The 25,696-nt window shown below is 40.6% G+C and overlaps 2 protein-coding genes across 2 annotated transcripts; both read right to left on the bottom strand.

Moving 5' to 3' along the window:
* Positions 1 to 760: 760 nt before the first annotated feature.
* Positions 761 to 10,312, bottom strand: LOC105930399 (regulation of nuclear pre-mRNA domain-containing protein 1A). Its single transcript, XM_012868599.3, has 7 exons — positions 9,913 to 10,312; positions 6,688 to 6,817; positions 6,468 to 6,574; positions 6,283 to 6,377; positions 6,062 to 6,188; positions 3,004 to 3,179; positions 761 to 1,696 (listed from the first exon to the last, which is right to left on the bottom strand). The coding sequence occupies exons 1-7, from the start codon at positions 10,061 to 10,063 to the stop codon at positions 1,598 to 1,600; spliced, it is 885 nt and encodes a 294-aa protein (XP_012724053.2). The 5' UTR covers positions 10,064 to 10,312; the 3' UTR covers positions 761 to 1,597.
* Positions 10,313 to 12,025: 1,713 nt separating this feature from the next.
* On the bottom strand, positions 12,026 to 18,853 carry LOC105930414. The gene is made up of 6 exons (XM_021319501.2): positions 18,649 to 18,853; positions 17,178 to 17,314; positions 16,964 to 17,077; positions 16,016 to 16,073; positions 14,309 to 14,371; positions 12,026 to 14,229 (listed from the first exon to the last, which is right to left on the bottom strand). The coding sequence occupies exons 1-6, from the start codon at positions 18,725 to 18,727 to the stop codon at positions 13,184 to 13,186; spliced, it is 1,497 nt and encodes a 498-aa protein (XP_021175176.2). The 5' UTR covers positions 18,728 to 18,853; the 3' UTR covers positions 12,026 to 13,183.
* Positions 18,854 to 25,696: the final 6,843 nt, after the last annotated feature.

The following is a 25,696-nucleotide window of genomic DNA, read 5'->3' as shown; positions in this document are numbered from 1 at the left end:
TTTTTTTTTACTTTTCCCGCTCATCTTTTTGATCATTGACCAAACATCGCCCAGTTTTATTTCTCTACCAATGGAAGAGCAGAGGTTTCTCAATTTTTATTATTTTCCTTACCATAGCTCTCTTTCTTTGATAATCAATGATATTATCTTAATTTAAATATTTTCTTAAAGTTCTAAAAGCTTGGTTTCTGTCTTTTACAGCTTCTCTACATTTATCATTCCACCACGGAACCATTTTCTTTTTACCATTTATCCTACTCTTAGGAATGCATTTGGATGCAGCACCGATAACCAATGTAGTCGCTGCTTTTGCGCAGCTATCTACATCACCCTCCTTTACTATTCCTTTAAAAGACTCATTACAAAGCACCGTCTCTCTATCATGTAACCTTCTTGAACATGCATGTCAAAAATTCACACAGCATAATTTAGGAAAGTGATCACTACCTATATTACTATCATCTTTTTAATTCCATCCACACAAGTTACTCATATTACTTTAAACCAGAGTAAAGGTAATATCACAATGACCGCTTCCTAGGTGTTAGGACAGTTCTCTTTCGAAAGCTCCGAGGGGCGGAGTTTTGCTCATAAAGCGCCACAAGAACAAAGACGATACACCGGTGTGAAAAATAAGCGCACCCGTATAAAACATGTCAGCGTCCAAAGAGGGCCGCTTCTACGCCTCCTGTTGGTCGAACCTCAATTGGTCAAATTACAAATGACTTCAGTTCTTTCACTTCAGACAGAAAAGCAGACATGTTGTACATCTTTTTGGTTTATTCTGCTCTATGAAGCATTTGCTTGAAAGTGACAAAAACAAAAGCTGTGTGTTTTAGTCTAGCTTTAGAAACCGGGGCACTTTTCAGGCTGTATGATGGATTTGATTTGAAACTATAAAGAATCACAGTAAACAAGACAATACACCTTTTTACTCAATGTGTAAGGTCACAACAGGTTAAAAAAAACAAAAAAAAAACAAGCTACTTGTGTCTGGATGTAGATGATGAAAAACAAATCATAAACACCTATGATTTCCACCATATTTACAAGCGGATGTGCATACACCGAGCAACGTCTTCAGACGGTCCTTTCACAGACAGGCTTTACGAAACGCGTGAACACATATGGCTTCGGTTATGGAACCTGGATTTATAATGTTCTCTGAAAAATCTCAAAATATACATGTTTCATCAGTACGCTTAATAAAATCAGTGATTCCAGCTTGAGTGACTGCCACTGTGATCTCCAACAAAAAAGCTACACAAATGCATGTGTCCAAACAATGAAACGGCATATTACAAAACAATTATTCCAACACCGGAACTCAAGGGTCATCAGCCTGGTGCATAACCTTAAGTTACAAAAGAATCCCACCAGTCACATCACTGTAAAGCTGTAAAAGTTAGACTGCTTAGGGGGGCCAACGCGTGAAAGTCCTGTCGTACAACCGCACAGTCGTCTTCAAGTTAAAAAGATGAGCTTGGAGATGCAGACACTTGGGCACAAGAGCTACGGATGAACAGTCCAGTGGAGACGGGTGAGAACTGATGCCGCTTCGGTGATGCGAAGGTGCGTTGAGGGGGCGAGTCGGCAGTCATTTGGAAGAGTTGCGGTGTCCGTCTGCGAGGTTACTGAGGCGCAATCGCAGCTCTTTCCGGACCTGCGACACCCTCGACAGTTTCTTCTTGTATTCCTGAAAGGTTTCCCAACACAAGGTAAAATAAGAGGCTTTTCGTTGTACAAATCATACATTTTTTTAAACAGTTTTAAAGCCTGAACTTAATTGAAGCCCATTAGCACCACAAATACCACACACTATATGAAACAAACATACATACGGCTTTAATTTGCATTCTGCAGGACAAAACGCTGTTTTCTTTAAGGTTTGTGTTTGGATTTCTGACAAACCGATAAAATGCTAATATGTCAGTGCCCTATCATTAAAAAAAATATGAATTATAATTGCTTGTACTTTATTTTTCTCTTGCCTCCATTAATAGCGTCAGGATTATATTGTCTTTTACATAAATCTCACTAGTTCTTGTGCTTTTGGGTGGCATTATATCCAAAATAAAGCCTTAATTGAAACATTTATACAGTGAAGCTGGCTTATTAACCAACATGGGGTTAAATGAAATATGTTTTATAAACTTATAAATGCACTATTTACAGGTTATAGGCTTTGGGGAAAATGTTTTAATCTCTGCAGTTTCTGCTGTTTATATCAGTTTTAAGATATTTATTATTGGTTGCAGAGCAACTGATGTGTGCGTATGAGTTGTGCAAGTTGAATATCTTATCTTAGACCAAGGGTCTCTCACGCCGCAATTAAAATATATATCCATATTTCACTTTAATATTCCAGAATTGATTTCTAAAATCTGTTTTAATTTTTATTTTTTGTTGTGGTCCAACTTTGGGTTGATATTTCTTATTATACTTATTATATTTTTTTTTTTTAAATGAAAGAAATTTACTTTCCGCCACTTTAACTTTGTCATTTTCAAAAGAGCCAGAAAACACCCATAGTGGAAAAAAAGACAATTTCATGAGGAGTTTTAAGCATCAGAGAAAAATGAAAGAACACAAAAATCATTTCAGTCTTTTTTTTCCATCTTTTATTTACAAAAATCTCAGTGAAGACAGGTGATATACTTTTTTTCCTCTCTTTCTTGGATTCCTGTGGATAAAGACTGCACACAGCTCCCACTACACAAACAAGTATGATTATGGGAAAACCATTGTTTTCAGAGATTACTGAGCGTTAAATACTTACTTTATGGGGGCGTCCGTCTGCCAACAGCCTGTCTTAACATTAGGACACTCAGATTTAAGGATTCGTTCTTTAAAACAAGCTAAATGAGTTTCATTGAAGACGCGAAATCAACTTTAATCTCACTATTAAGACAGATGGACCCTGAAACTTATTAAGAGTTGTACAAATGTGACTCGGAGAAACGTGACAATGAATTACTTAAGATGAAAGAGTTATGTACGCACTTCAAGTTTCTGCTCGTTCTGGGCCAAGCCGTCCTTCTGGCTCTGCAGGAAGACCGTTAGCGTGCGCGTGAGCTGCCTCCTGTCGTCGATCTCTGCGGCCAAGCGTCCGCTGTAGTCGGCTAAAAGCATGCAGGCTTCCTCGACCATCCGGGAGAGCCGCTCGCCCGATTCTTTGTCTGAATCAAACAAAACACGCAGAACGAAGGGCACGAAGTTCAGCAGACGGGTATTCAGTTCACCTTTAGCTCTATGGTGGGCTAACCCTCCCCAAACCACCAAGAGCTTCATTTTACATGTAAGCTCTAAACAAGGAGATCTTTATTATGGCTAAGTCTTTGTATAAAGTCATACCATAGTTTACAACCGGTTACCACTTAGCAATAAATCATTACACTTCATATTGGTCAATATATAAAGCTACTTCAGGGAGGAAGTAACTTTCTTTAGAGCTGTTAAATTTCTTGAAGCATTGCCACAAGTATTGATCAGAGTAGTTTTTGTCAAGTTTCATGTAAATATTCCGCTTCATGAGTGGAAACAATTATTTACTTATAATAAAACTTGGGTCACGAGGAGTTAAAAATCCAGCCTTAATATGTTATCTTATGTGCAGGACCTTGCAGAAGTATTGACTCCAACAGCATTGTTTCATGTTTTCTTGCCTCGTGACCTCAAGTTTGGATCATTTCATTTACAGAACATGCCTCCAACTTTGAAGATGTACTTTTTTTTTTTTCATTGTGAAGCAAACAATAAATAGGACAACATAACAGAAAACTTCAGCGTGCATAAATGTTCATCGCCGGCCGACTAAAGACCGTACCATGTGGAGCCAGCTATGAGCTCGCCACATCTCTGCCATCTAGACCCATTCCTCAAGGCTAAACAGCTCCAGCTCCTTCATGTTGGATGGTCTGCACCTGTGAACAGTGACCTTGAAGTCTAACCACAGATTCTCACTTGGATTGAGGTGTGGCCTTTGACTAGGCCCTTTCAACACATTTGAATGCCTCCCCTTAAACCAGTTAAGCATTAACTGAATCTCTCGTGACAGCTGTATTGTGGTACCATGTTCTTTCTATTTAAAGATGATGGATTAGATGGAGCTCCAGGGAAACATCAAAGTTTTGGATTTTTTTTTTTTTTTTTTACATCCCACCTTGACTTGTACTTAACAACTTTGTCCCTGACTTGTTTGGAGAGCTCCTTGGTCTTCATGGTGTGATGCCTTGTGCTGCAGCCTCTGGGGCCTTTCAGAAAAGGTGTGTTCACACTGACAGATCATGTGAAAGAGTGCACACAGGGTTAGACTTCATTTCACTAATTGTGACTTTAGAAAGTAATTTGTTGCATTAGAACTTTCGAGGATCTTCAGAGGAACGAGGGTAGATCCATAAGCATATGCCAATTTGTTTTAAATAATTCAGATTAGACAGATGACATCAGAATTCGGTCATCTCTTGCAATCTTGCAATGATTGAAATCTCCAAGGATGAGTTTGGGAGCATCGGGTACGTATTCCTAAGTTTGTTTTGCCGCTACAGCAGCCCTCCTATTTGGAGGAGCATATACGCACACAAATATGTTCCCTAGTGTGGCAAAAAGGGCGTAGGGTAACACACAGCAACTCCAGATCAGGGTTGCATATCGTGTCTTTGACAGCAAAGTTACTACACCAACTGGCATGGTTGTATAAGCAAACCCCGCCTCTTGTTTTAGCGGAATTGACGTTCCTTTCCAAGCACATGAGTGTAAACCCATCAAGTTGTGTGAAACTGTCTGGTACATCCTCGCCTCGCTGAACCAGGTTTCTGTAAACGCCATCATTCCTGAGCCAAAGAACTCACGGCAGGCTCCAACATGTGTTCACAGATCATCCAGTTTGTGTGTTAGCAAACGAGGGTTGCAAAAAATTAGCGAAGGCAACAGCTTGGAGGCTCTTGGGACTTGATGCCGCCTCTTCCCGACTTTGCTCCCCCGTCGAGAGCCATGTTGGTGGTGTTGCACCAGCTCCCACGGTAAGTCAGCCAGCAGACCTGGTATCGATCAAGCACCATGGTCCCGAAAAAAGCAATTATAACCAAGCATAACTTCCTGAATGTTATGGGCGCCGCCATTTTGATTTGCTCAAGTCCCTCCTTCAATCCTAGAGAGCAGCAGTACCGTAGATCGTCACTAGGAGGCGAGGAACCGTGCTAGCGTGATGTTTAAACGGTTGTCAGAACCAAGCTCGCCATGGTTAACTGAACCAAGCTCGGACCGAGCTCGGCATGATTCGATTTAACGAGGGTAGTGTAAATGGGGCTTATGAGGCTGCTGCTTAGAAGCTAAAACAATTTAGACTGGCTAGACCCCACCAGACCTTAAAGTTTTTTTATTTTTGAGCCATCCCTTTGTCCCTTTGGTCTGACAGAGGGAGGGAGGCTCTCATCTAAAACCCTGGATTCATATTCGGCATTTTGTTGAGCCGATACCTAAGAGCTCATTTTGGTTTCATCTAACCCCAACATGTCCTAACAAGCCTTCTTCTGAATCATTAAGGTACAACAGGCCTGTAAACAAGCCTATTTGATCTGAGAGACATGTGGTCCCAGCTCTCTGCAGATCTTCAACAAGCTGGCCTGATCCCTCGCTTTTCTCTGAATCAACCTTAACACAGGAGGAGAGATCTTACATGGTGGCGCAGGCAGAGGGCGAAAGTCACCTTGAAATGATTCCCTTTTCAAATTATCACTCCAGACTGTGGTCCCTATTCACCAAGCTGCTGATTCCCATCATGCCCCTGACATTGTCTGGCAGCTTTGTGGTCCTGCCCATGATAGGTGGAGAGGTTTCAGTTGACCAGATTGATTCTGTAACACGTCTCTTGCATGCACGCAACAAGGAGAGTACCGTCTTAAAGGGGCAGGACAACTTTGTGTTATGATTTGAGGACATTTAGTCTCCCTTTTGAAATAAAGCCACCATAAAATTTCTGGGCAACTTACAAGAACAGGAAATCAAACAATGACTCCCTCCACGGTAAAAGTGGCGCCTAACTCTGTGTCTCCCTGACTACCTGTGATCCTGTGAAGCAGCGACGTGTCCTGGACCTCTTCGGGAAGGGAGGAGATGCGATGACGCAGCACCGAATCGCTGGAGGCTGCGTTCTCGAGCTCCTGCAGGGCTCGAATCAAATCCGCCGTCTGTGGGCGAAAGCTTAATTAACATCAAAGAAATCAATAAACGGTGCTCGAGTTTGGTTTGATCAACCTCCTGCGCTTATAGCTGCACTTTCACCTGTGGAGGATCAGCCGGGGAGCTACGGGAGGCGAAGCCTTCGTCATCAGGGTGGATCTCCTCGTAGGATCTTTTCTTGGGCTTCTTCTCTCCATCTAGGATTTTTAGGCAAGAAACACATGAAAAGTAAATCAGAGACAACAATAACCCGTCGTTGAGCCCAATCAGGTTAGTGTTGAACTTACAGAGGACCTGGGAGAGCTGCTCCAGCAGGTTAGCCTCATACACGGCTCTCTCCTGCCAGATGGATAAAACCCGACCCAGCTGCTTCTTGCAGCCGTCCTCGCCCTCTCTGAACAGGGGAGACACCCGTGAGAAACTCGCTCGCTTTGAATCAGCAGCCAGATGGGGTTTAAAGACTCAAAAAAGACTTCAAAGCCCTGCTAAAGTAAAGTCAGGCCTGACCTGTTTACATGTTTGAAGGCGTCAACGATGACCGGTGCGAAGTCCTGGGTGAACTCGGGTCCTTTTCTCTTGCTGTTCTGAATGACGTCGTTGGCCAAGTAGAGGAAGGTCAGCTTGCGAGATACCTGAGCTGCATGCAGACGTTCAAACACACACACACACACAGCGGAGGAAGTGAATGTACAGAACCCAACACGCCTGCCGGGCACAGCGCTCCTTCGACATGTCGTAATCCTGTGCCGATCATCCGTCCCCGATAAATAATAGGCCCGTTTACGCTACACTTTTTTAACCGAGCTGAGCCGAGACCAGTCTGAGCTTGGATCAGTTAACCAAGCCGAGACGACCGTTTACACACCACACTATCCCGGTTCCTCGGTTGCTACTCGCCTCCTAGTGACGATCTACTGCTGCTCTCTGGGATTGAAGGCGGGACTGAGCAAATCAAAATGGCGGCGCCCGTAACATTCAGGATGTTATGGTTAGACAGAGTTGGGACGTGGATAAGACAAACGAACGTCTAATAAGGATTTACAGACGCAGGAAACAACGACAGACGCTGAGGTTCATCACACTGCTAAGCAGAATCATCTCTGGAAATCGTGTGGCACGGTAAGGAAGCTAGTATTATTATGAATGTCTGAAATTTGTCTGAATGGAGCGTGAATCGGGACGTGCAGCCAGACACGCCGGAAAACCCGCGGACAGTCAGCTGACTGTAAGGGCATGACGCGGTCTGCTCATGCACTCTTCGTTATCAGGGAACCGGGCCAAAAAAAACCAGTCCGAGACCTACTAGGGAACTGGTCTGCATTTAGCGCGGTCCGGTTATGTTTAGCGCGGTCCAGTTCAGTCTGCTGACCACTTACACACAAGAGTTATCTCGGTTATTGAGCTCGGACCGGTCTCGGCACGGTTAAAAAAGTGTAGTGTAAACGGGCTTAATGTCTACCAGCATCTGGGCTTCTAATCTCTCAAATTACCAAAGTCGACTGAGCCAAATGGAACCCCTTAATTCATGGGAATGGTGTGTATCATTAATTTTTCTGATATAAACTGAATTATTGATCGTTTTTTTGTGCATATTTACCTATGTAATTCTTTTTTTTTTTAATTGTTGATTGCTGAGAGAAATAAACTGACGAGCAATGTTTAAATACTTGAGTATGAACCTGTTAGTTTTCAGGTACAAAGTGCCAGAGAGCTGGGCCCAAATGGTAACAGTGAGTACAAAAAGCAACTTAAATAAACAAATACCAGATATCGTTCTTATTTAAAGAAACAATGAAATTATATATTTAAGTATATTTTCTGTTTGGTTAAACCAAAATAAAATCTTAAATCATTTGAATCGTAGACCAGTTGTTTACTAATTTGATTAGCTTTTGAAATTCTGTTTTATTTAGACTTTATACATTTATTTTTGCCTTCACGTCACACTTACAAGTTACTCAAGCCAGTAGCAGTAAAAAGGGAAAACCTGTTCAGGTAAAACATTAAAAAGGGAGAACAGGGGGTTTCTATTCCTGGACTAATGATGTTTTGGCTGCTGTTGGTCTGAGGTGAGCATCAATCCTAAGAGAGAACTGACTCTATCCTTCGCTGTTTTTCAGACCCAGCGCTCCTTTCCCTCCAGACGCAGAGCCCCAAACGGCAGCATCCACCAGAGATATCATTAGGATGCTCGACTAGCTCCCTGTAGAAAACTCTGCCATTAATAGCAGCACCTAACATGCCTACAGCACTTTCTTTTTCTTCATTTTGTGTATCAGATTAACCTTCAGACGTCCTAACATCATAAGGCCTGATCCGTAACCGGGAAGTGATCGAGCCTTCTCGGTCAGGGAAACGCTCTCCCTCGCCTTCGTCTCTTAAATCCCTTCACATTTATTCTTACGGGTAAATGTTGTCGAGACACAACGTCTCATTTTGAAAAAGCGAGAAACTTTTAAGATCTTTTGAGGCACTTTGTATCTTGCTTTTCCAAAAGTGCTACAAAAGTAGTTTTTCCTCGTTATTATTGCAGTGAAACTTTAGAGAATTTTAATTCAACAAAAGAATTTTGTTCTTCAGTTATTGTTTGCCACAAGTGTCCAACAGATACGATCCAATTTAATCAAATTCTTATTTATTTACTAACAATAACAATATAATTAAAGTATTTCTTCTTATTACCATTATTCTTCTACTTTAGTTCTTAATATTCCGTATAGTACGATAAAGAGTGATCTAATAAGAAAACTTGAGATTTGTTAATAATAAACGACATGCTCAATTTTTTATGGCATTGTGTGCTCAACAGAACGGATTAAAATGGATTCAATAGTTTCAACATTCCTTTTATTTATTCATCTTTGGAAAGAAAACAATTCCAAGCTATATGTAAACTGTATATTTATTTAAATCACTTTTATTTATTATAATCAAAAAGACTATATTACCATTAGTGTTACTATTTATGGTAACAACTTGCATCATTATTTTGCACCACCAACGTTGCTGAACTTTTATAACCCACTTAAACAGTACACAACTGAACGTTTACTGTACTTTTGCACCATATTATTTTGCACTGCACCGAACTTTTTCATATTAAGGCCTTTTGCTCCATAAACATGGTTGAATATTCTTCTGCACACTGTTTTTTCTTTCCTGCATTGTTATATTCTGATCACTGCTGAACTTTATATTGTAATGTCAGCTTATTCCAACTGCAGCAATCTCATTACACTGTCGTAAGCTGTTTGCAACGAAATTTCGTTCTGTACATACAGAATGACAATAAAGTTGGCTAAGTCTAACAAGGCAACAACAAAACAAAAGACTGGGAGTATTATGCTCCAATAATATTTTAATGTCCATCATAATGGATGAATATGTATCTTATAAGTATTGTAAGAAGGTTTCTAGATCTGGTCTGATATTCAACGTGACGCTTTTAGCCAATCAGATTTCCAGACACAGTATCCTAACTAGCTTTAGCATGTCCAGCTAAACCCAGAAAACTGAGCATTCAATGAAAGTTGGCCTGCTAGCTAGCAGCAACAAAGCTAACAACAACAACATGTGCCTTTAAACGCAATCGCCAGTGAGCTAAACTTGTAGGGACGGTCCGGTTCGTAGTTAGCCTGAGCTAGCCATCTCCCTGCGGCCACATGCAGAGTGTTTATACCCTGCAGAAGCACGCGTTGCTGTTGTTTACGTCGCAGCCCCGATCAGCCTTACCTTTCCTCAGCTCGTTGAACCACACTGTCACGATAGTCTTCGAGTGCTTCCTGTGGTGGATGAGCCACAGCGACAGCGTTTGCACACTTTGCTGAGAGTTGCTAAGCTCGGATAGTTTTTTCTCTAAAGCCGCCTCGGAGAAAGCAGACATCTTCGACGAAATAAACTGGAGTGAGTCGAGACCACCGCAGGAGGCAACTCTGGGGGTCCAGTGGGGGAAAAAACGGCCTTCTGCAGCTGGTTAGGAGTTTAGCTCATGAATGGTTGCCATCTATATAAAATATTAGGCGGTGCGGTGGCTATCTTAGTCCAGTTGTTCATGCTAGCCGGGCCACCGCCGCCCTCTGGATGGAGCTCTCTGGTTAATGCTGCCGCCGCGTTGCTGTGTGCGCTGGGGAGGAGGGCGGGGCCTGTGGGCGGGGCGGCTCCTTGGAAACGCTTCCGCGTTCCGTTTAAATGTGCCGTTCAAGTCTGCAGGAAATTACAGTTTGAGTGAAATTACACTCAAACCGGTAGTCTGACGGTTCACCATACCCATAATTTTTTTTCACTTAAAGTCAATAACAATATATAAAATATACAAATAAACAAATATGCCAGGGGGTATGTCACAATAAACAAGTACAGTCAGGAGGAAAGACAAACAAATTGGCAAACATATGCGCTGGGGAGTGTCATATATATATATATACACACACACATGTGTATGTATTCTACAAATAAACATATCTTCTACAACATCAAGTTGTCCAAAATTTTTAGTTGGGAACAGATTGCTATGGTTTTTTGTGCCTTCTGATGAGAAATGAGCTGAATAGTATGAAAATATTGCTTGATTTCTATTGAATAAACATTAAAGTTTTTTTTTTTATTATTAATAATTTAAATTTATGCAAGTGAAATTTGGCCAAGATAATTAAAAGATTGATAAGGAAAGGTTTGGGAAACATTTTACTTTGCAGTGGAAAGCCAAATAAAACGTTATATATTTAATGTGATAATTAAAACAGTGAAGTAACCGAATGCTTATTAAAAAAATTAGCATCTCATTATTGTGACAGATTTTTCATTCTTCGTTTTTAAATGTGTACTGTATAATCATCCATCCATCCATCCATCCTCTTCCGCTTATCCAGGCAGGGCCGGGTTCAGCTTCAGTAGGGAGGCCCAGACTTCCCTCTCCCCAGCCTCTTGGGTCAGCTCCTCCGGGGAATCCCAAGGCGTTCATTCCCAGGCCAGCCCAGAAACATGGTCCCTCCGAGTCTCCTCCCCGTGGCACGTGTTTTGAGTCAATTAGCTGATTATAGTGTGGAACTAGGTGTCATTATTGGACCTTTTCACAATATTCTACTTTTCTCAGATACTAAATATGGGAATTTCATTAGTTGGCAGTTATAATCATCAAAATCAAAACACCTGAAATATGAAATGAATGAATATCATATACAACTTTCTCTTTTTGAATGGACTAAAAAAAAAAAAAAAAAAAAAAAAAAAAACTTTTTCATGATATTCTAATTATATGACCTGCACCTGTACATGCATATCTTATTTCCTCCTTTAATTTTCTTTCCTTGTTTTCCCCACAAACCATCTATAATTTCCATGCATTCTTTTTACATTCTCCTGCCTCATTTTTTCTTCTATTATGCCTTCCTGCCTCATATTGATGAGGTGGACTTAATCAGTGCCTCGTTCAAAAGCCAAAATCTAATTTAAAAATGCAAATAATTTACACACAATTAATATGAAACCAGGAATCAGGGAAAACTCACAAACTAACCTAATCAAAGACATACATTTGACATATTTGTAGAAATGGCTAATTTGGTGGCATTAACTAATATAGATGTAATAAGGCCAAAAAAAAAGTCCTGATCTCTTGAGTGTAAATCACAAAACTTTGTAAGATAATTGTTACCATCAAGTATTCCTAATATTTCAGCATAATTTATGCTTTCAATCAATCTAATGTCTTGCATGTCAGGCTCTACACTCCTTTGTGAAATCTGACCAAACCTATGATTTTTAAAACACGTTTTACCTTCCTCTAATCTACACAATTGCATTTCATACCTAAAACATGTAATGATGGACACTTGCATACAAAAACTGCAATCAAAACAATTTTCATTATCAATCTCAAAAAGGTTATTTTTGGTACAATCATACCTAAAAATAATTGTGCAGATTGTTATAGAATTATCAGAATCTTGATGTGAAGCTCAAACACAAGTTTAATGAAAGTTTAAGTGTAAGAACAAACTCTGATCACAGCATGAGTATCAGTGCGTCTGCTCTGACCAACAGATGTTTGTACACCTCTTATAGGTTTCCAGTGGGCAGAGGTTGTGAGAAGCTGTTATTCTGAAGGACACAGCAGACCCAGCAGTGACCGGTACTGCAGTTGGGTTTTGCCAACAGACACGGGAGAAGGAACAACTCTGACCTCCGGCAACTAAGAACCAGGTTCAGTTATACAACATGTTGCAGCTATACACTGACTGTATGCACCAAGTGAATAATACAAAGTATCACATTTCCATTACAATGAACATTTCACCAAATGAATGTAACGTACAACCAACCATTGGTATGCTCTTCACATTATAAGCTTACATTCTCTAATCAAAGCTTTGGACGTGATGAATGCAGTCATGGCATAGCTGAAGAAAAAAAAAAAAAAAAATGAATGACTCAAAATTTCAAAAACAGAAAAATAACATTAGATCAATTGTAATTGTATCTCTTTTCTCCGGTACTCTGCTGGCGGGAAGCCCGTTTCAGGAGCTCCAGCTTCTCATTCTTATTTTTTGTTCCTCACCTCATGCTTCCATTTTTCCCTTTGCTGCTGGGACGCCTGAATTCCCCAACTGCACGACAATAAAGGATACTTCTATTCCATTTATTGTCTCAGGTAGATTGGAAAGATGAAAATAAGATAAAATAAGTATGCGACAGAATAAAATGTCATTTTTGGGTTGCACTCAGTCTTACGCTTAATCTTGTAAGATCTTGCTCATGTTTACACGTCACTTCTTCAAAATTAATTTCCAATAGAGGGATTAGGTGGACAAGAAAAAAAACGTAATCAAATCCCTTAAGTTTGCATCACTGACAGGACACTTTTTTTAATTCTTGTTTTTAACACTTAACCCACTGAATCATGAAGTTTGGGTTTATTAGTTTTGAACACCAGCTCTGAACACCCAGCTTGCCAAGGCTGAATAAAAGCTGGAGTCCCTCCTGAACCACAGCGACCTGTGACTGTTCACATCGGGTGTGGGTTGGTCCACGGTAAGGCGCCATGGTTGGCGTAAAACATCAGCCTCTGCTGTATTGGGCTGACTTGAAACGTTGCAGGCGGGGCGCTATAGCACAGCGGAGCCGTGTGGTGATGGCCAGCAGTGAAATCTGAGTATGTCTGGGCTCGACTCTGCTGAGGCTCATCAACCAGCACTCTAGGGTCTGATGAAACGCTGCCCGCTGGGACAGGGATATGTCCTGAGTGAGTTTGCATGCTTATCCTGGCAGCCTTCAAATAAGGAACAACTTGATGTTCCCACATGCTGTCCGTGTGAGTGTGCGCTTCAGCCCATGACGGCTGCTGGTTTGGATGCTGGTGATGCTGCCAAGCAGAACTTGAGTTCATAACGCCAAATTCTCCCTCTCTTCTGGACGCCGCCTGATTTCCTCCAGCCGGCGCCGGACTCCAAAGATCGGCGCCGCTCCTCTCCTCCAGGTAGTAAGCGTGATAAGGTGACCACACCTCAGAGGGGGGTCTAGCGGGAACAAGTCCCCCACTCTGGGTCTGTACATCTCCGTGTTTCCAGTCTCTTCCTACGCAATCCTGAGGTCCCCTCGGTCGCTTTTGTCCAGACTGCTCGTCGCCAACGTCACCGTCCCTGTCCTGAAACACCGTGACTGTGATGTGTCTCTTTGACATGTATTCACCAGAATCAGCGTCTTCTCTGTAGAGCTGTTGCTCTGGCTGAGAGGTCTCCAGCTCTGAGTCGGCGTCAACAGGATCTACCGGGTCATCTGCAAGAGATCCGGTTTCCACCGTCTCAGTGGGCGACGCGATCGGCTCCAGTTTAGATGAAGGCGATCCAGGAGACGCAAAGAGACGATCCATGCCGAAAGACCTCCTCTCCAGCAGCAGCTCACGTTTACCAACGGACAGGCTCACGTTGAACATGGTATCAGTCTTTTTCCTTTTCTTCTTATTTTTCATTGGTTTCACCCATTTTTCTCGCCGCCGTGGCATCACTACAGGGATTTTCTCTGGCACGTAGCGAGCTGTCGTCTTGTTCACCCCTGAAACGTACGTGGAGACAAGGTCAATTATGTGAGATGTAACGGATTTTAATTTTAACCATCGGGAGGAAAGACTGACCTGCGACAGCTTCTGTTTTTTGATGGTGAGAATTTTTCCCGCCACTTGAAAGCATCTTTAAACCTTGAGAATAATAATTAAAAAAAAAAACACAGCAAGGATATACAGAAAACATGCATGTAAAAGTACTTTTAAAAACAAAAGAGTGACAAAGTTTGCAAAAGGGGAGAAAAGCCCAAAAAAAAAAGAAATTCACATTCAAAGCTTGTTAAAAAGTAAAACCGTATAGCAGCGATTAAAAAGCCAAGTGATAGTTGCAGTCGACTTTTGAACTACACACAAATCAAGGACAACATCATTTGGGTGCTGTGATTTTCTGAAAATTAAAAGATCATTTTCAAAGTATATGAAACGCCCTTCCAGCATTTTGCAGAGCATCTGATGCCTCAGCCATATTCTCTTAATAAATGCACAGAGAACACCGACTAGAACAAAATGTAGTTTGGACAGAGATGAACAGCAGTGAGTCGGAGCACGTTCTCAAACATTATATTTAAAAAAAAAAAAAAACATCCAAAAAGCGCATGAAGCGGCATTGCACTTTGCATGACGCTGGATTCACTGAATTTGGACTCAGCTGGTTTATACAGTGCCTCGCAGAAGTATTCACACCCATTGAACTTCGCAACATGTTCTCAAACCTCATCACAAAGCAGTGCATATTTGTGAAATGGAAGAAAAACAATACTATTTTGTCAGTTTCTAACACAAATGGAAATCTAAAGATCATGGTATACGTTGGTATTCAGCGCCTGCTAGTAAACACCTTGTAAACTCTTCGCTTCAAATATATCTGCAAATCTTTTGGGCCACGTCTTTAAAAAAGCTTCATGCGTTCAGAGGCTTAAATTTTGCCCAAAGAGATTCTGTGACTAAAATCTCGCGACGCATTCTGAATCAGGCTTAGGTCTGGACTTTGAGCTGAACCATTCCATTGCTTTTTGGGTCTTTGTCTGGCTGGAAAGTGAACCTCCAACCCGTGATGCTGTGTTCAGGGTTAGTGGCCAGTGTTTTTTTTTGTTTTGTTTTCCACCACATATCATTTGGCAAATAGTAGCATTTTGGTTCCATCTGAGCAGAGCTTCTTCTGCATTGTGGTTTCTGTATTCCCTACATGGTTTGTGGCAAACCACTACGTCTTATGGCTTTGTTCCCACAAAGTATGTAATGGACGGTTGTACTGGAACTGTATTTTCAATTACAATGCAAATTGTAGTTGACAATAAAGATTGATTGATTGATACCGAGGTGTTCCTTGGTCTCACGGTGCTCTGAACGTTTCATTAGTTTGATTGCGAGTTCAAGGAGCAGGAATACTTTAGAAAGGCACCGCACATAATTGGAGGCTTGAGTTGTAGAACAAAACGGATTGATAAAAAGCAAAAACTAAATAAAGCATAGGTTTGACTGTTTTCAATCAAATATAAATATCTTTATCGAAACTACTTTGTAGCCGGAAAGCACTCCTGGCACCGTAAGCCATCCTATGGCGATAGTCTGCTGGTCTCCCAGGACTTAGAAAATATTCTGCATGGTAGTTATTCTTCAAACCTGCAACCCTCACTAGGGTCTGACTAACCATACATTCATGGAGACAGGGGGAATGAGAAAAAGACCTAGTGATACTTACAGGTCAGACTTTGAGAGCAGAGTTGGAAGAAAAGAGACGGAAGGTCAAGGAAAGAAACGAAAGTCAGTTCTACTTACACCAGTGGTAACTTTTGCCAGTGAGTTGACTACAGATGGACTCTGGTACATTTACTATCTGGGAACATGAGATATTTAGTACGAGTGCAATCACAACTTCAGTATATATCACATAACGCCATTTCCTTTTTGTTTCTACACAGCACATCAAATTTGCACAAGCTCTAGAAGTAGATACATAGAATACACTTCATCCAGGAAAAAATGAGCACTTTAATTTGTCATTTTGGGAGAAATAACCAATATTAGATCATCTGAGTTCTACAAATATGTGAGCCTTTGCTTTCAGAATCTATGGTTGATGGTGCAGCTCAGAGATTACTCTTCCGTTAATTACTGCAAGACTTTGGTGTCCAGCTGCATTAGAACAGCCCTAAACCATGATACTACCCCCACCACATTTAACTGGAGGGTTTAAAGCTAGAATATTTTACGGTTTTCTCACAAAAGATGTTGGGCTTTTGGGAAAACATTCACCTGCCAGTGAACTCATGAAGATAAACTAGAATATGAGGCGTTCTCCCCAACTCTTCGAGTCATCTTTGTTGGTCAGACTCTTAAGGAAGGTAAATAATAGTAAGTGGTAACATCTTCCTTTCTAAAACCTACCTGCAGATTGGTGGAACCTAAACCTTCCCTCATATAAGGCGATTTACTCTAAACGACATTTATCACAATAACAAATTCATTGGAAAACAACAACCTCTGAAACTAGAATGTCATCCTTTTACTTCCATATTTGAGCTTTATAAACTTTTGCCTCTCAGATATTTCAAACAACAACGAATACGTAAAGATAAGATAAAACAAAATCAACTTATTTGTTTCAGTTTTGTTGTCCTGGTACATTTTTAGGATGTGTTTAATTCATAAGAGCCACTAAAGCAAAATCAACATAAAAAAAACCCTATCCTCTTAAAACAATACATTTAAAAAAAGTAAAACTACCTTCATCTCTCCTCTACCCTCCTCTTCCTCCACTTGGGCAGCCAGGGACTGAAGCTGGAAGTCGTCTTCGTTAACTTCACCCAAAGCTTCGATTTGGTCAGGATAAATTTCCATCTACACAATGAAATATTAATTTTTTTTTTCCCACCTACTGGAGCAATATTTGTACGTGTAACCATACGTGATGCAGGTTTTAAGTCAAAAACAAACTTACCAGGTAGTTAACTAGATGAGAGGAGCTGGTTAGGTGGTCGATCAAGTCCTTATTGGTGGATCTTATTCGACAGCAGTGGCATAAGAAACAATAAGAGCGCCCATTTCCACTTCTGAACTCAACCACACGAGCAAGACCTGCAGCGAACATGGGCTGGAGTTACTTTTAACCAGCTAATGTAACATTTTAGATGTCTGTGTAAGTACACACATGGAAAAAGCTTTCACTTAAGAGAACATTTGCTCGTTTTCTGGGTAGGAAACCATAATTGGCCAAGTCGGTGTGTTAAGGGTGACGTTTGAAGCAGCTGATGTTAACATCCATCCATCATGGGCAGGAATGTCAATAATTCTGGGCTTTTAAATATGTTTTTTAATTGTCTGAATCAGGTTCACTAGTTTGAATTTCTTAGGGATTTCTAATGTCTGCATGCAGGCAGGAGTGTGTGCATACAATCCAATGAATACCTGGAACTATGTGTTTTTAATTTGTGTTTAGGATCACCGTGCTTGTTGCAACACCCAGTTGAATCCTAGTTTAAACCATCTGAAGCAAAATTGTTAACCCTGAGGTCAAAGGAAACAGGTTGGGATTTTTAAGATACTGTAACGCTGTCCACAGCAGCTTAGACTGTGAGGGACTGAGAAAGAAACCGCTGCTCCAACAGGAACCGAGTCGAGCTTTAGAGAAAGTTGACCACTTGGACTAGCTAAATGCCTTGAACAAGTTTAATGGTCAGACAAGACAAGAAATAGGGTAACTGCACAAAATGACAAGGAGCAGGTATAGTGGAGGCAAAGTAATGCGTCCAGAGGAAAAAGAAGGTTGTCCCCACTGTCCAAAGTGGTGATGGTTTGGCTGAGGGTGGAATAATGAGGATGTAAGAGCTCCAAATTTTTCAAACAACTAGACCTTTAAAACATCCAAACTGGATCTGGAATTAGTTAAACCGATTTCATTTAGCTCTTCTACTTGACTGATCAAACATCCATCTAGATTTCTAACAGGACCTTGATGCTAGGATAACTATAAAAAGCACGCAGTTTTACAACAAGAACGTGTGAAATACTAAGGAGACATAACCAGAAGGCGACATATGTATAAATTTAGCATTTAATAATAATTTTACCCATCTGAGGGTTAAAATTGGATCCAGTATGGATCCAGACCTCTCTAGCCAATTCTTCTTTTTCGAATAACAAAAAAACACACGATGCAAATTTATCTTTAAAAGGCTAAAATTAATGTGAGAACCATGTACATGACTCGTGAATATAAACCTGACTGGTAGTGTACATTTTAATGTCCCGGGATTTGTTCCAAGCCCATATCAGTGGTTATATTAATGTGCAAATAACCACTGGTCAGAATACAATAGTGTAATAGTGTATAATCATTTCTGTTACTTACAAAAAGTTTACATTCCCTCTAATAGGAGCGTACTTTGGAGGGACAGTCGATCAGTGCTCACCAATCAGAGGCTTGGCTCCAGGGAAGTCACCCAGAAATCCCCCGCTGCTCTCTGACTGGACAGCGGGCTCCGCGGACATCTGGACCTCCTCCAGCTGCGGCGCCGGTACGCTCCTTAAGGCACGGCTTCGGCTCGGTTTGTTGTGAGATTTGCGGTAATTTTGTGCGTTCCTGGTCGAGCGTCTCTGGCTCCCTCCGCTGGCTGCGTGCAGGCAAAACGATCCTCTGCGACTCGGCGGGATAATCCAGAGGTGCCGTTTCTGAAAAGCTTTCCACCTCGGCTGGCTCTTGCCTTAAGGTCTTCATCAGAGTCACCACTGTGGCGTTGAAGAGAAGGATTTCAAAATGACAGGAGAAATACACGTTGCCAGAACAACACAAAAGCGTAAACGCAGGAAGAGAAAACAACGAACCGTGATTTTCACTCCGTGTTGCCATCAGCTGGTAAAGCTCATCCTGAACTTCAAACAACTTTATATAAAAAAAAAAAATTAATAAAGCACAAGGGGACGTGAACACTTAAAAAAAAAAAAAGAAAACACCTGTGTGCAGCTAAAAATAAATAAAAGTGTAAAATAGCATACCTGGACGTGCCCTGGTCCCTCTTTTTTCTCCAGCACTTTAGCCAACTCCATCAGAGGCCAAGCCATCTTAGACAGGTCAGCGCTCCCCAGCCATTTCGACACCAGGTGGGGGTGACGGTCTTTCTGGTGCGCAGAGCGATTCGTGTCAAAACAACAACATCAAACGTCCAACGAGCAGCTTTTCCGTCAGCAGCACTTACGATGTAGTTAAATCTGTGGTGGCTCCCCATGATGTGGTTGCGCGCATCAGCCTTAGAGAGTCTGCACGCGCACACCTCACACAGGTACAGCGTGTCTCTGGTCCACGAGCTCGCGTTCACACACTCCGTTATAGTGCTCAGGCCTAGGCGTGTGCAAGACAGCAGGGTTATCGCACGAGAAGCAGACCAAAAGCCGCAGATGCACTACGATGTGTGGCTACAGACCAATGATGGGTTGTAATCGGGTTTTGTTGTTCAGATAGGCCTTCAGAGAATCCAGCAGCTGGCTTTTGCCTGGTAGCTCTATGATTAGAAAGCATCACATAAACATTTTTTTACAAACAAAAAAAAAGTTTCCAATCATCAGATTTCCTTTAATAACAAATATCATTTAAAAATCAAGTGTTTTTTAAAGTGGTGATTTTAGATTTATAAAAAAAAGGGGGGGGGGGGGGGGAAGCTATCGAAACCAACCTGGCCCTATGTGATAAAGTAATTGTCCCCTAACCCCAATAGCAGAACTGCAATCCTGATATCCGGCTGCAAGTCTGTTACTGTGAAGGACTTTAGGGCCACTCCCATCTTTAAATTTTTATTTAACTCAGCCATATTGTTTTTTTTTCTAGCATAACCAGGCGTTTTAAGTACAAACTTTGACTAGGCCACTCATAAAACCTGTCTTTTTGAGCCATACACAGATCAGCTTGGTATCATTGTCGTGCTGCGTAGCTCGTGTGCGCTTGAGCTTGTTGATGAAAATGTTAAATTACTATATAAATGCAAATTGAATTAAGACCACAATCTCCTCCTTGTTAATTCAGACAAGGAGGAGATTGGTAGTCTTCATTCTATTTACATTTATTGAATCCTTGTAAGGGAGAACAGGTAGTCTTTTTGGAAGATCATCAATCTGTTTTTTAACCCTAACCCTGATCTTCATTTTACAAATCTCCACACTGTGAAAATCATCTTCCCTGCCATACGGCAAACACCACAATGACTTCAGATTTTTGCCTTCAACAAAGACGGGGCTGGTTGAATCTCTCTTTCCTCAATTTTTTTAGTTTCCTCTTTGTTTAAGTGCTTTCTGTCCATGCGTATGGTCCACAAGTGGCTGTATGGTGACAGATGATGATGTCCCACATAATTATAAAATAGAGGCCGACACCCAGTGGATTTTTTTTTTTTTTAATCTGTTTTATGCCATTTTATATTGATGCTGACTCATAGTAAAATGAATCAGGACTCTTATCTGAACTGACTTTTTTGAGCATTCCTACTATCTGTGCTTCTCAACCTTGGGTCTCTCTCTGAGACTAAACATAATCAGGCTTTCAACTGCAAACGCTTCACAATGAAAGACATTTTACTTCACAAACCGATGGCCAGACAGTCTCCTTCTGGGGTGTTTGCTCGTGATCAGATCGCATCGGTCCATCTTATACCACAAGCCATCTAGGTCATGAAGCAGCAAGGCGACCCACAGACCATCAGACTGACACAAACACGTTTTACTGTGGCTATGAGGGTTTACCGTTTGTTCATTTGGTTTTCTGAAACGCTATTAGTTTTACACCAGATGTAATGAGACGCACACAAACAAAAAAAAATGTTTTTTACTTTCCTGTTCATGGCAGAGCTAGGGCCGAGTTGTTTTGGATAGCTTTTTTTTCTCCTTAGTAAATAAAATCTTCATTTAAAATTTTTTAATGTATTTACTCGGGTTATATTTGTCTGATCTTAAAAGGTATTTGATTATTCAAAACAATGATTTATGACAAACAAAAAAATAAATACTGTAGACGGTGGAGCGTGTCTTATTGAACCTCACCTGGATCCATCCTGCAAGTTCAGGGAAACGCCACCTGTACACAGAACATTGAAGGGAAGGAAAGCTGGTTTAGCCCAGAAGATTCAACAAAAAAATTACATGCATTACTTACCATATAAAATGCCATATAAAATATACATTGAAATCCAAATACGTTTAAGGGTTGGACTCCATTTCATTGGAAATGCCAATTCATGGACTCCAAAACCTGTTTCCATGTAAACATATCGTAAATGAAAGTGTTACCACTGAACAAAAGTTGTTGCATGTGCATGATTTTTTTTTTTTAAAGGAACATTAGCCAAGTGTGCTTTTTAAAAAATAACATGTGAATTTCAAACAGGTTTCAGATCAACAAAACTATTCCAATCATAGTAATCAGAGTAGGTGATGAAAAACAAGTTTACAATCACACTGCCTTCCAATCATTGTTTTAGACAGGTTAGGATCTTTTGTTTCTCATTTAAAAACATTGAGAAATTAATTGTTGAACCTGACATTTAATAATAAAAAAAATGTTTTCCCACAAAGACATCAATAAAGAAATTGTGCTGCAAATTCATTCACATCCATTAAAGTTTCCCCACAATTTCTTCCATTATGATTACAACAACAATCTTCAATGATGTCTATTGAGACTTTTTGCGATGCCCTAACATAAGGTAGCACATAATTATACATAGGATGGAAAATTGGTCATCTTTTCCAAACATTTCACAGACACAACTCTGAAGAGCGTGGCATGAATAAGTATTAAGCTCCTTAGTTCTGATAGCTCTAAAATCCAGGGCAAATACCTGCCTTCATAAGTCACATAAGCAGATGGAGTTCAATAATCTTAAGTAATTTAATCACAGTAAAGTCTAAAGGAAAAATTAATAAACAAAAAAACACGAGTGAAAAGGTGTTTTCATTTGAATCGTTACTAGTACAGGATACACAAATGTCTTCCTAATAAACTTACAAATAACTTAAGCAGAAATTAGATTCAAGTCTCATGTGGACGTGTGATTCAGACATTCCACGTGCAACCACTAGATGGCGCAGCAGTGTAAAAAAAAAAAAAACTTTAATAACTGAGAATCAATGCACGCGGGACTCCATCTAAATGCTACATTATTTTAATCTCCTCCTGAAGCGGTTGCAAAATCCAACAAACAAACAAACTCGCTGTTTACATCCCATAAATTGTTTTGGCCTTCCGCCGATTCTGAGTCAAAAAATAACAAAAGGCGGTTGATTGTTGGAATGAAGACGATCAACTCTCATGGCAACGACTTTTAGAGAGCGAGGAAACAAACAAGCGGTGTCGTTATTTCCTGTAGTTCAGTCCTTCTGAGATAATAAATATTATGCAATATTCATCGTAAAATGCGGTATTTGTCCCCCATCCATAGAGCTCGGTTCAACGGATTCCCGTCCGGCTGCGTGAACAGGTTTAAGCACAGGGGACCGTGTGAAAAAGCTACACGGGCAACATGAATTGACATTTAAAAACTAGAAGAAGAAAGAAAACATTCGCTGGAAGACGTGAGGAAATTCACAGACGACGGTAACCACGTTTAACAGCCGTTATCAGCGTGGAAGATCCTCTCCGTCCAGGGAAGGAGTCTGCAGCAACGTGTCTGTGTTCTCCTGCCCAGCTAAACCCGATAGTACAGTCCCGCAGGCGTTTTCCACAGTTCACAGTAAAGAGCTGGTTAAATTAAATTTACCTACTTACAACCCGGAGCTACCGTTTGAGACGCAGCTCTCCTGTAGTGTGGGGAAACTTGAGGAACGGGAAGTAACGTTACGTCAACAGTGACGCACCGACTGCGTGCCCTCCCTGAATGTTTATGGCAACAGAACGCTGCGTGCAGCGCCACGAGCTGTTAGTACGGAGTTCCGGTAGTGCCAAAAGTATGCGTCTCTGCGTCTGCGCGTGCTTTAGTCATTAGATTTGCTTATTAAGTCAGTTATACAAATAAATAAAACAAGTGAGTATTTGTTTTAAAATGCGAAATATTAAACTGGAAAACAGGTGCTTGTTCATTTTGCCGTCATAAATAGGTTGGCAGAAATGTATAGGCCTATCTGACTCTTTTCGGGCTTAAAAATTTTCTAAACAATATTCCTGCCTGGCAGTGGCGGCTGGACAATAAAGGAAGCAAGGGCGCCACCCCACAAGTCACCACTTACCACATTACCTTGAATAAGACAATACAATAAAAATAAAAGAAAAAATATTTTTGAAATATATTTATGTATTTTTTTTTTTTTTTTTTTTGTTGTGTAAGATAAAAAAAAATTGAAAGTTAAGGATGAGTAAAGTTGTTTCATTTATCAATGATGTCTGATGGGTTTTGTATTTCTGCCCTGGGGCGCAAAATCTTAAAAGTTGTACATGTGCAGTAGCTTTAATACAAGAGATAGGACCATCCTGGGGTGCACCTCTCCTATGCCCAGAGCTCACTGCAGCTTGATTTGCATATGTCGTGGATGTCCTCCGGACGACGTAGTAATTTGTGCTAAGTCTTTCAAAAATTCTAAGTTCTTGATAAGGCAGTTGAAAAATCTCCAACAGTGGTCCAAAAATAAGCAGAGGAGGCAGCTGGGTCTCGGTCCAGTATGGTTTATTGCAATAATACAAGTCAACCACGCATGAGATGTTAACCGGTCAACATCTGACAAAACAAAGAGAGTGGTCTGCTTATATTCATTCCCTGGGTCTTGGGGCTCCTCCCCGAGCCCCTCCTATTTATTACGTATTTTCAGGTACTTTTCCACGGATATCTCTGTTATCCTATTATGTACCGGTGGAAATTTCCCTAGGGTGCATGTTTTTAAAAACATGGTTACACATTACTGCTCATTCCAAACATGGTCACACATCACTACCCATTTCAGACATGGTTACACATCATTACCCCTTCCAAACATGGACCATGCATGTTCTGTTTACATTGCAAATGGCTTGCTCTTTGGTCCAGGGGCCTGTTTCAATAAGGAGGTTCAACCAACTCTGAGTTAAAACTTGAACTCTGAGTTGACTTAGCCTGAGATGGGAAACTTTGAGTTTTGGGTTTCAGAACAGCTGAAATGAGTTAGTTCAATCAACTCTGAGTTGGCTGACTCTGAGTTAAGTGCATGCACCACAACTATAAAAAGCCATTATCAATGGAGCGCAGATATTACGAGTCACCATGGCAACAGCGTCAGACAAAAAAAGGTGTACATATTTCTCACCAGCAGAACTGGATGTGCTTATGCAAGCATATGCAGAATTTGAGCATGTATTTAAAAAAAAAAAGCAACACGGCTGCAGCGGCGAAGGAGAGAGAGTTAGCTTGGGTGAACATAGCTGCTCGAGTCAATGCGTAAGTTTACATTTTAATTACTTTTATACAGTGTTGGGTGTAATGAATTAAGTTACTAAGTCATCTAAATACTGTAATTAAATTAAAGACTATAAAACAATAGTGGATTTAATATCAAATTTTAAAAGGTATATTTTTAATTTAACTTTCTCCCTCTATAATACACTTTGGGCAATTTATGATTAATTCATGCAATTGAATATTGTTTTAATTTGAAAGCATTAGAAGTGCAGTTTCTTGTCTCTCCTTGTATTGTTCAAGTGGTTGAGGTTGATTTGGGATTTAGAAAGTAATTAATAAGTAAATAAAACAAATTAGTAAGTAGACCAATACTTTCTCGAGACAGTAATTATTACATTAATCTAATTAGACTTGTTGAAGATAAAATTTGTAGTTAGTAATTAAGAACTATTTTAGAGTAACTTACCCAACTGTTATAATATCAGAGGTGAAACTGGAAGAACAGTATTTTATTAAACCTAATTTAATTTTCATGGATAGGTGCAATCCTGCAGGCATCAAAAGAACATGGCAGCAGCTGAAAATGAAATATAAAAACATACTTCAAGCAGGTAAGCCTTGAGCACATCATACGAGTAGAGTAGCTACCTGGCTTTACAAACATTTGACATATTAAATGACTAAATGGCATTCAGTGTCTAGCAGTGCAGCAGCATTTTTGACATAGGTCTAAACGTTCATTCTCATTTATTTGACTTCTACTCAGCCAACAGACAGAAGGCAGAGGCTCGTAAAACAGGGGGAGGACCTGCACCACCACCCCTGACAAATGCAGAAGAGATGGCCCTGAGCCTAAATGCTGGAAGGCCAATGGCTGAGGGAATTCCTGGAGGGACTTCATCAGAGCCAGTCACTCCAGAAGATTTAAGTGCCTTCATAAAATGTAAGAGGTCTACCTACAGTGTTATTTTTTTATATAGACTAAATGTGATATTTCCATTTATATTACTTTGGGTTGGGTTTTTTGTTGATCCCAACAGATTTGGATGGTAATATCTGCTTCTTGGAGCCTCCTGTCCCAACAGTACCCCATGCAGTTGTCAGTAGCCTACTC

This window comes from Fundulus heteroclitus, chromosome 13 (genome assembly GCF_011125445.2).
Source record: "Fundulus heteroclitus isolate FHET01 chromosome 13, MU-UCD_Fhet_4.1, whole genome shotgun sequence".
Taxonomy (NCBI): Eukaryota; Metazoa; Chordata; class Actinopteri; order Cyprinodontiformes; family Fundulidae; genus Fundulus; species Fundulus heteroclitus.
Note: the sequence above shows the minus strand (reverse complement) of the source record. Positions and strands in the feature narration are given on the sequence as shown.

Bases quoted from the DNA above. Each gene is read 5' to 3' on its own strand.
- LOC105930399 (XM_012868599.3), bottom strand. From the start codon at position 10,063: ATGTCTGCTTTCTCCGAGGCGGCTTTAGAGAAAAAACTATCCGAGCTT. The intron at 6,575-6,687 runs GTCAGGCCTGAC...TCCCCTGTTCAG, and splicing joins GCCTTCAAACATGTAAACAG to AGAGGGCGAGGACGGCTGCA. The intron at 1,697-3,003 runs GTGCGTACATAA...GAAACCTTTCAG, and splicing joins AGAACGAGCAGAAACTTGAA to GAATACAAGAAGAAACTGTC.
- LOC105930414 (XM_021319501.2), bottom strand. From the start codon at position 18,727: ATGTCCGCGGAGCCCGCTGTCCAGTCAGAGAGCAGCGGGGGATTTCTG. The intron at 17,078-17,177 runs GTAAGTTTGTTT...TTCATTGTGTAG, and splicing joins CTCATCTAGTTAACTACCTG to ATGGAAATTTATCCTGACCA. The intron at 16,074-16,963 runs GTAGTTTTACTT...TCATGTTCCCAG, and splicing joins AGGGTAGAGGAGAGATGAAG to ATAGTAAATGTACCAGAGTC.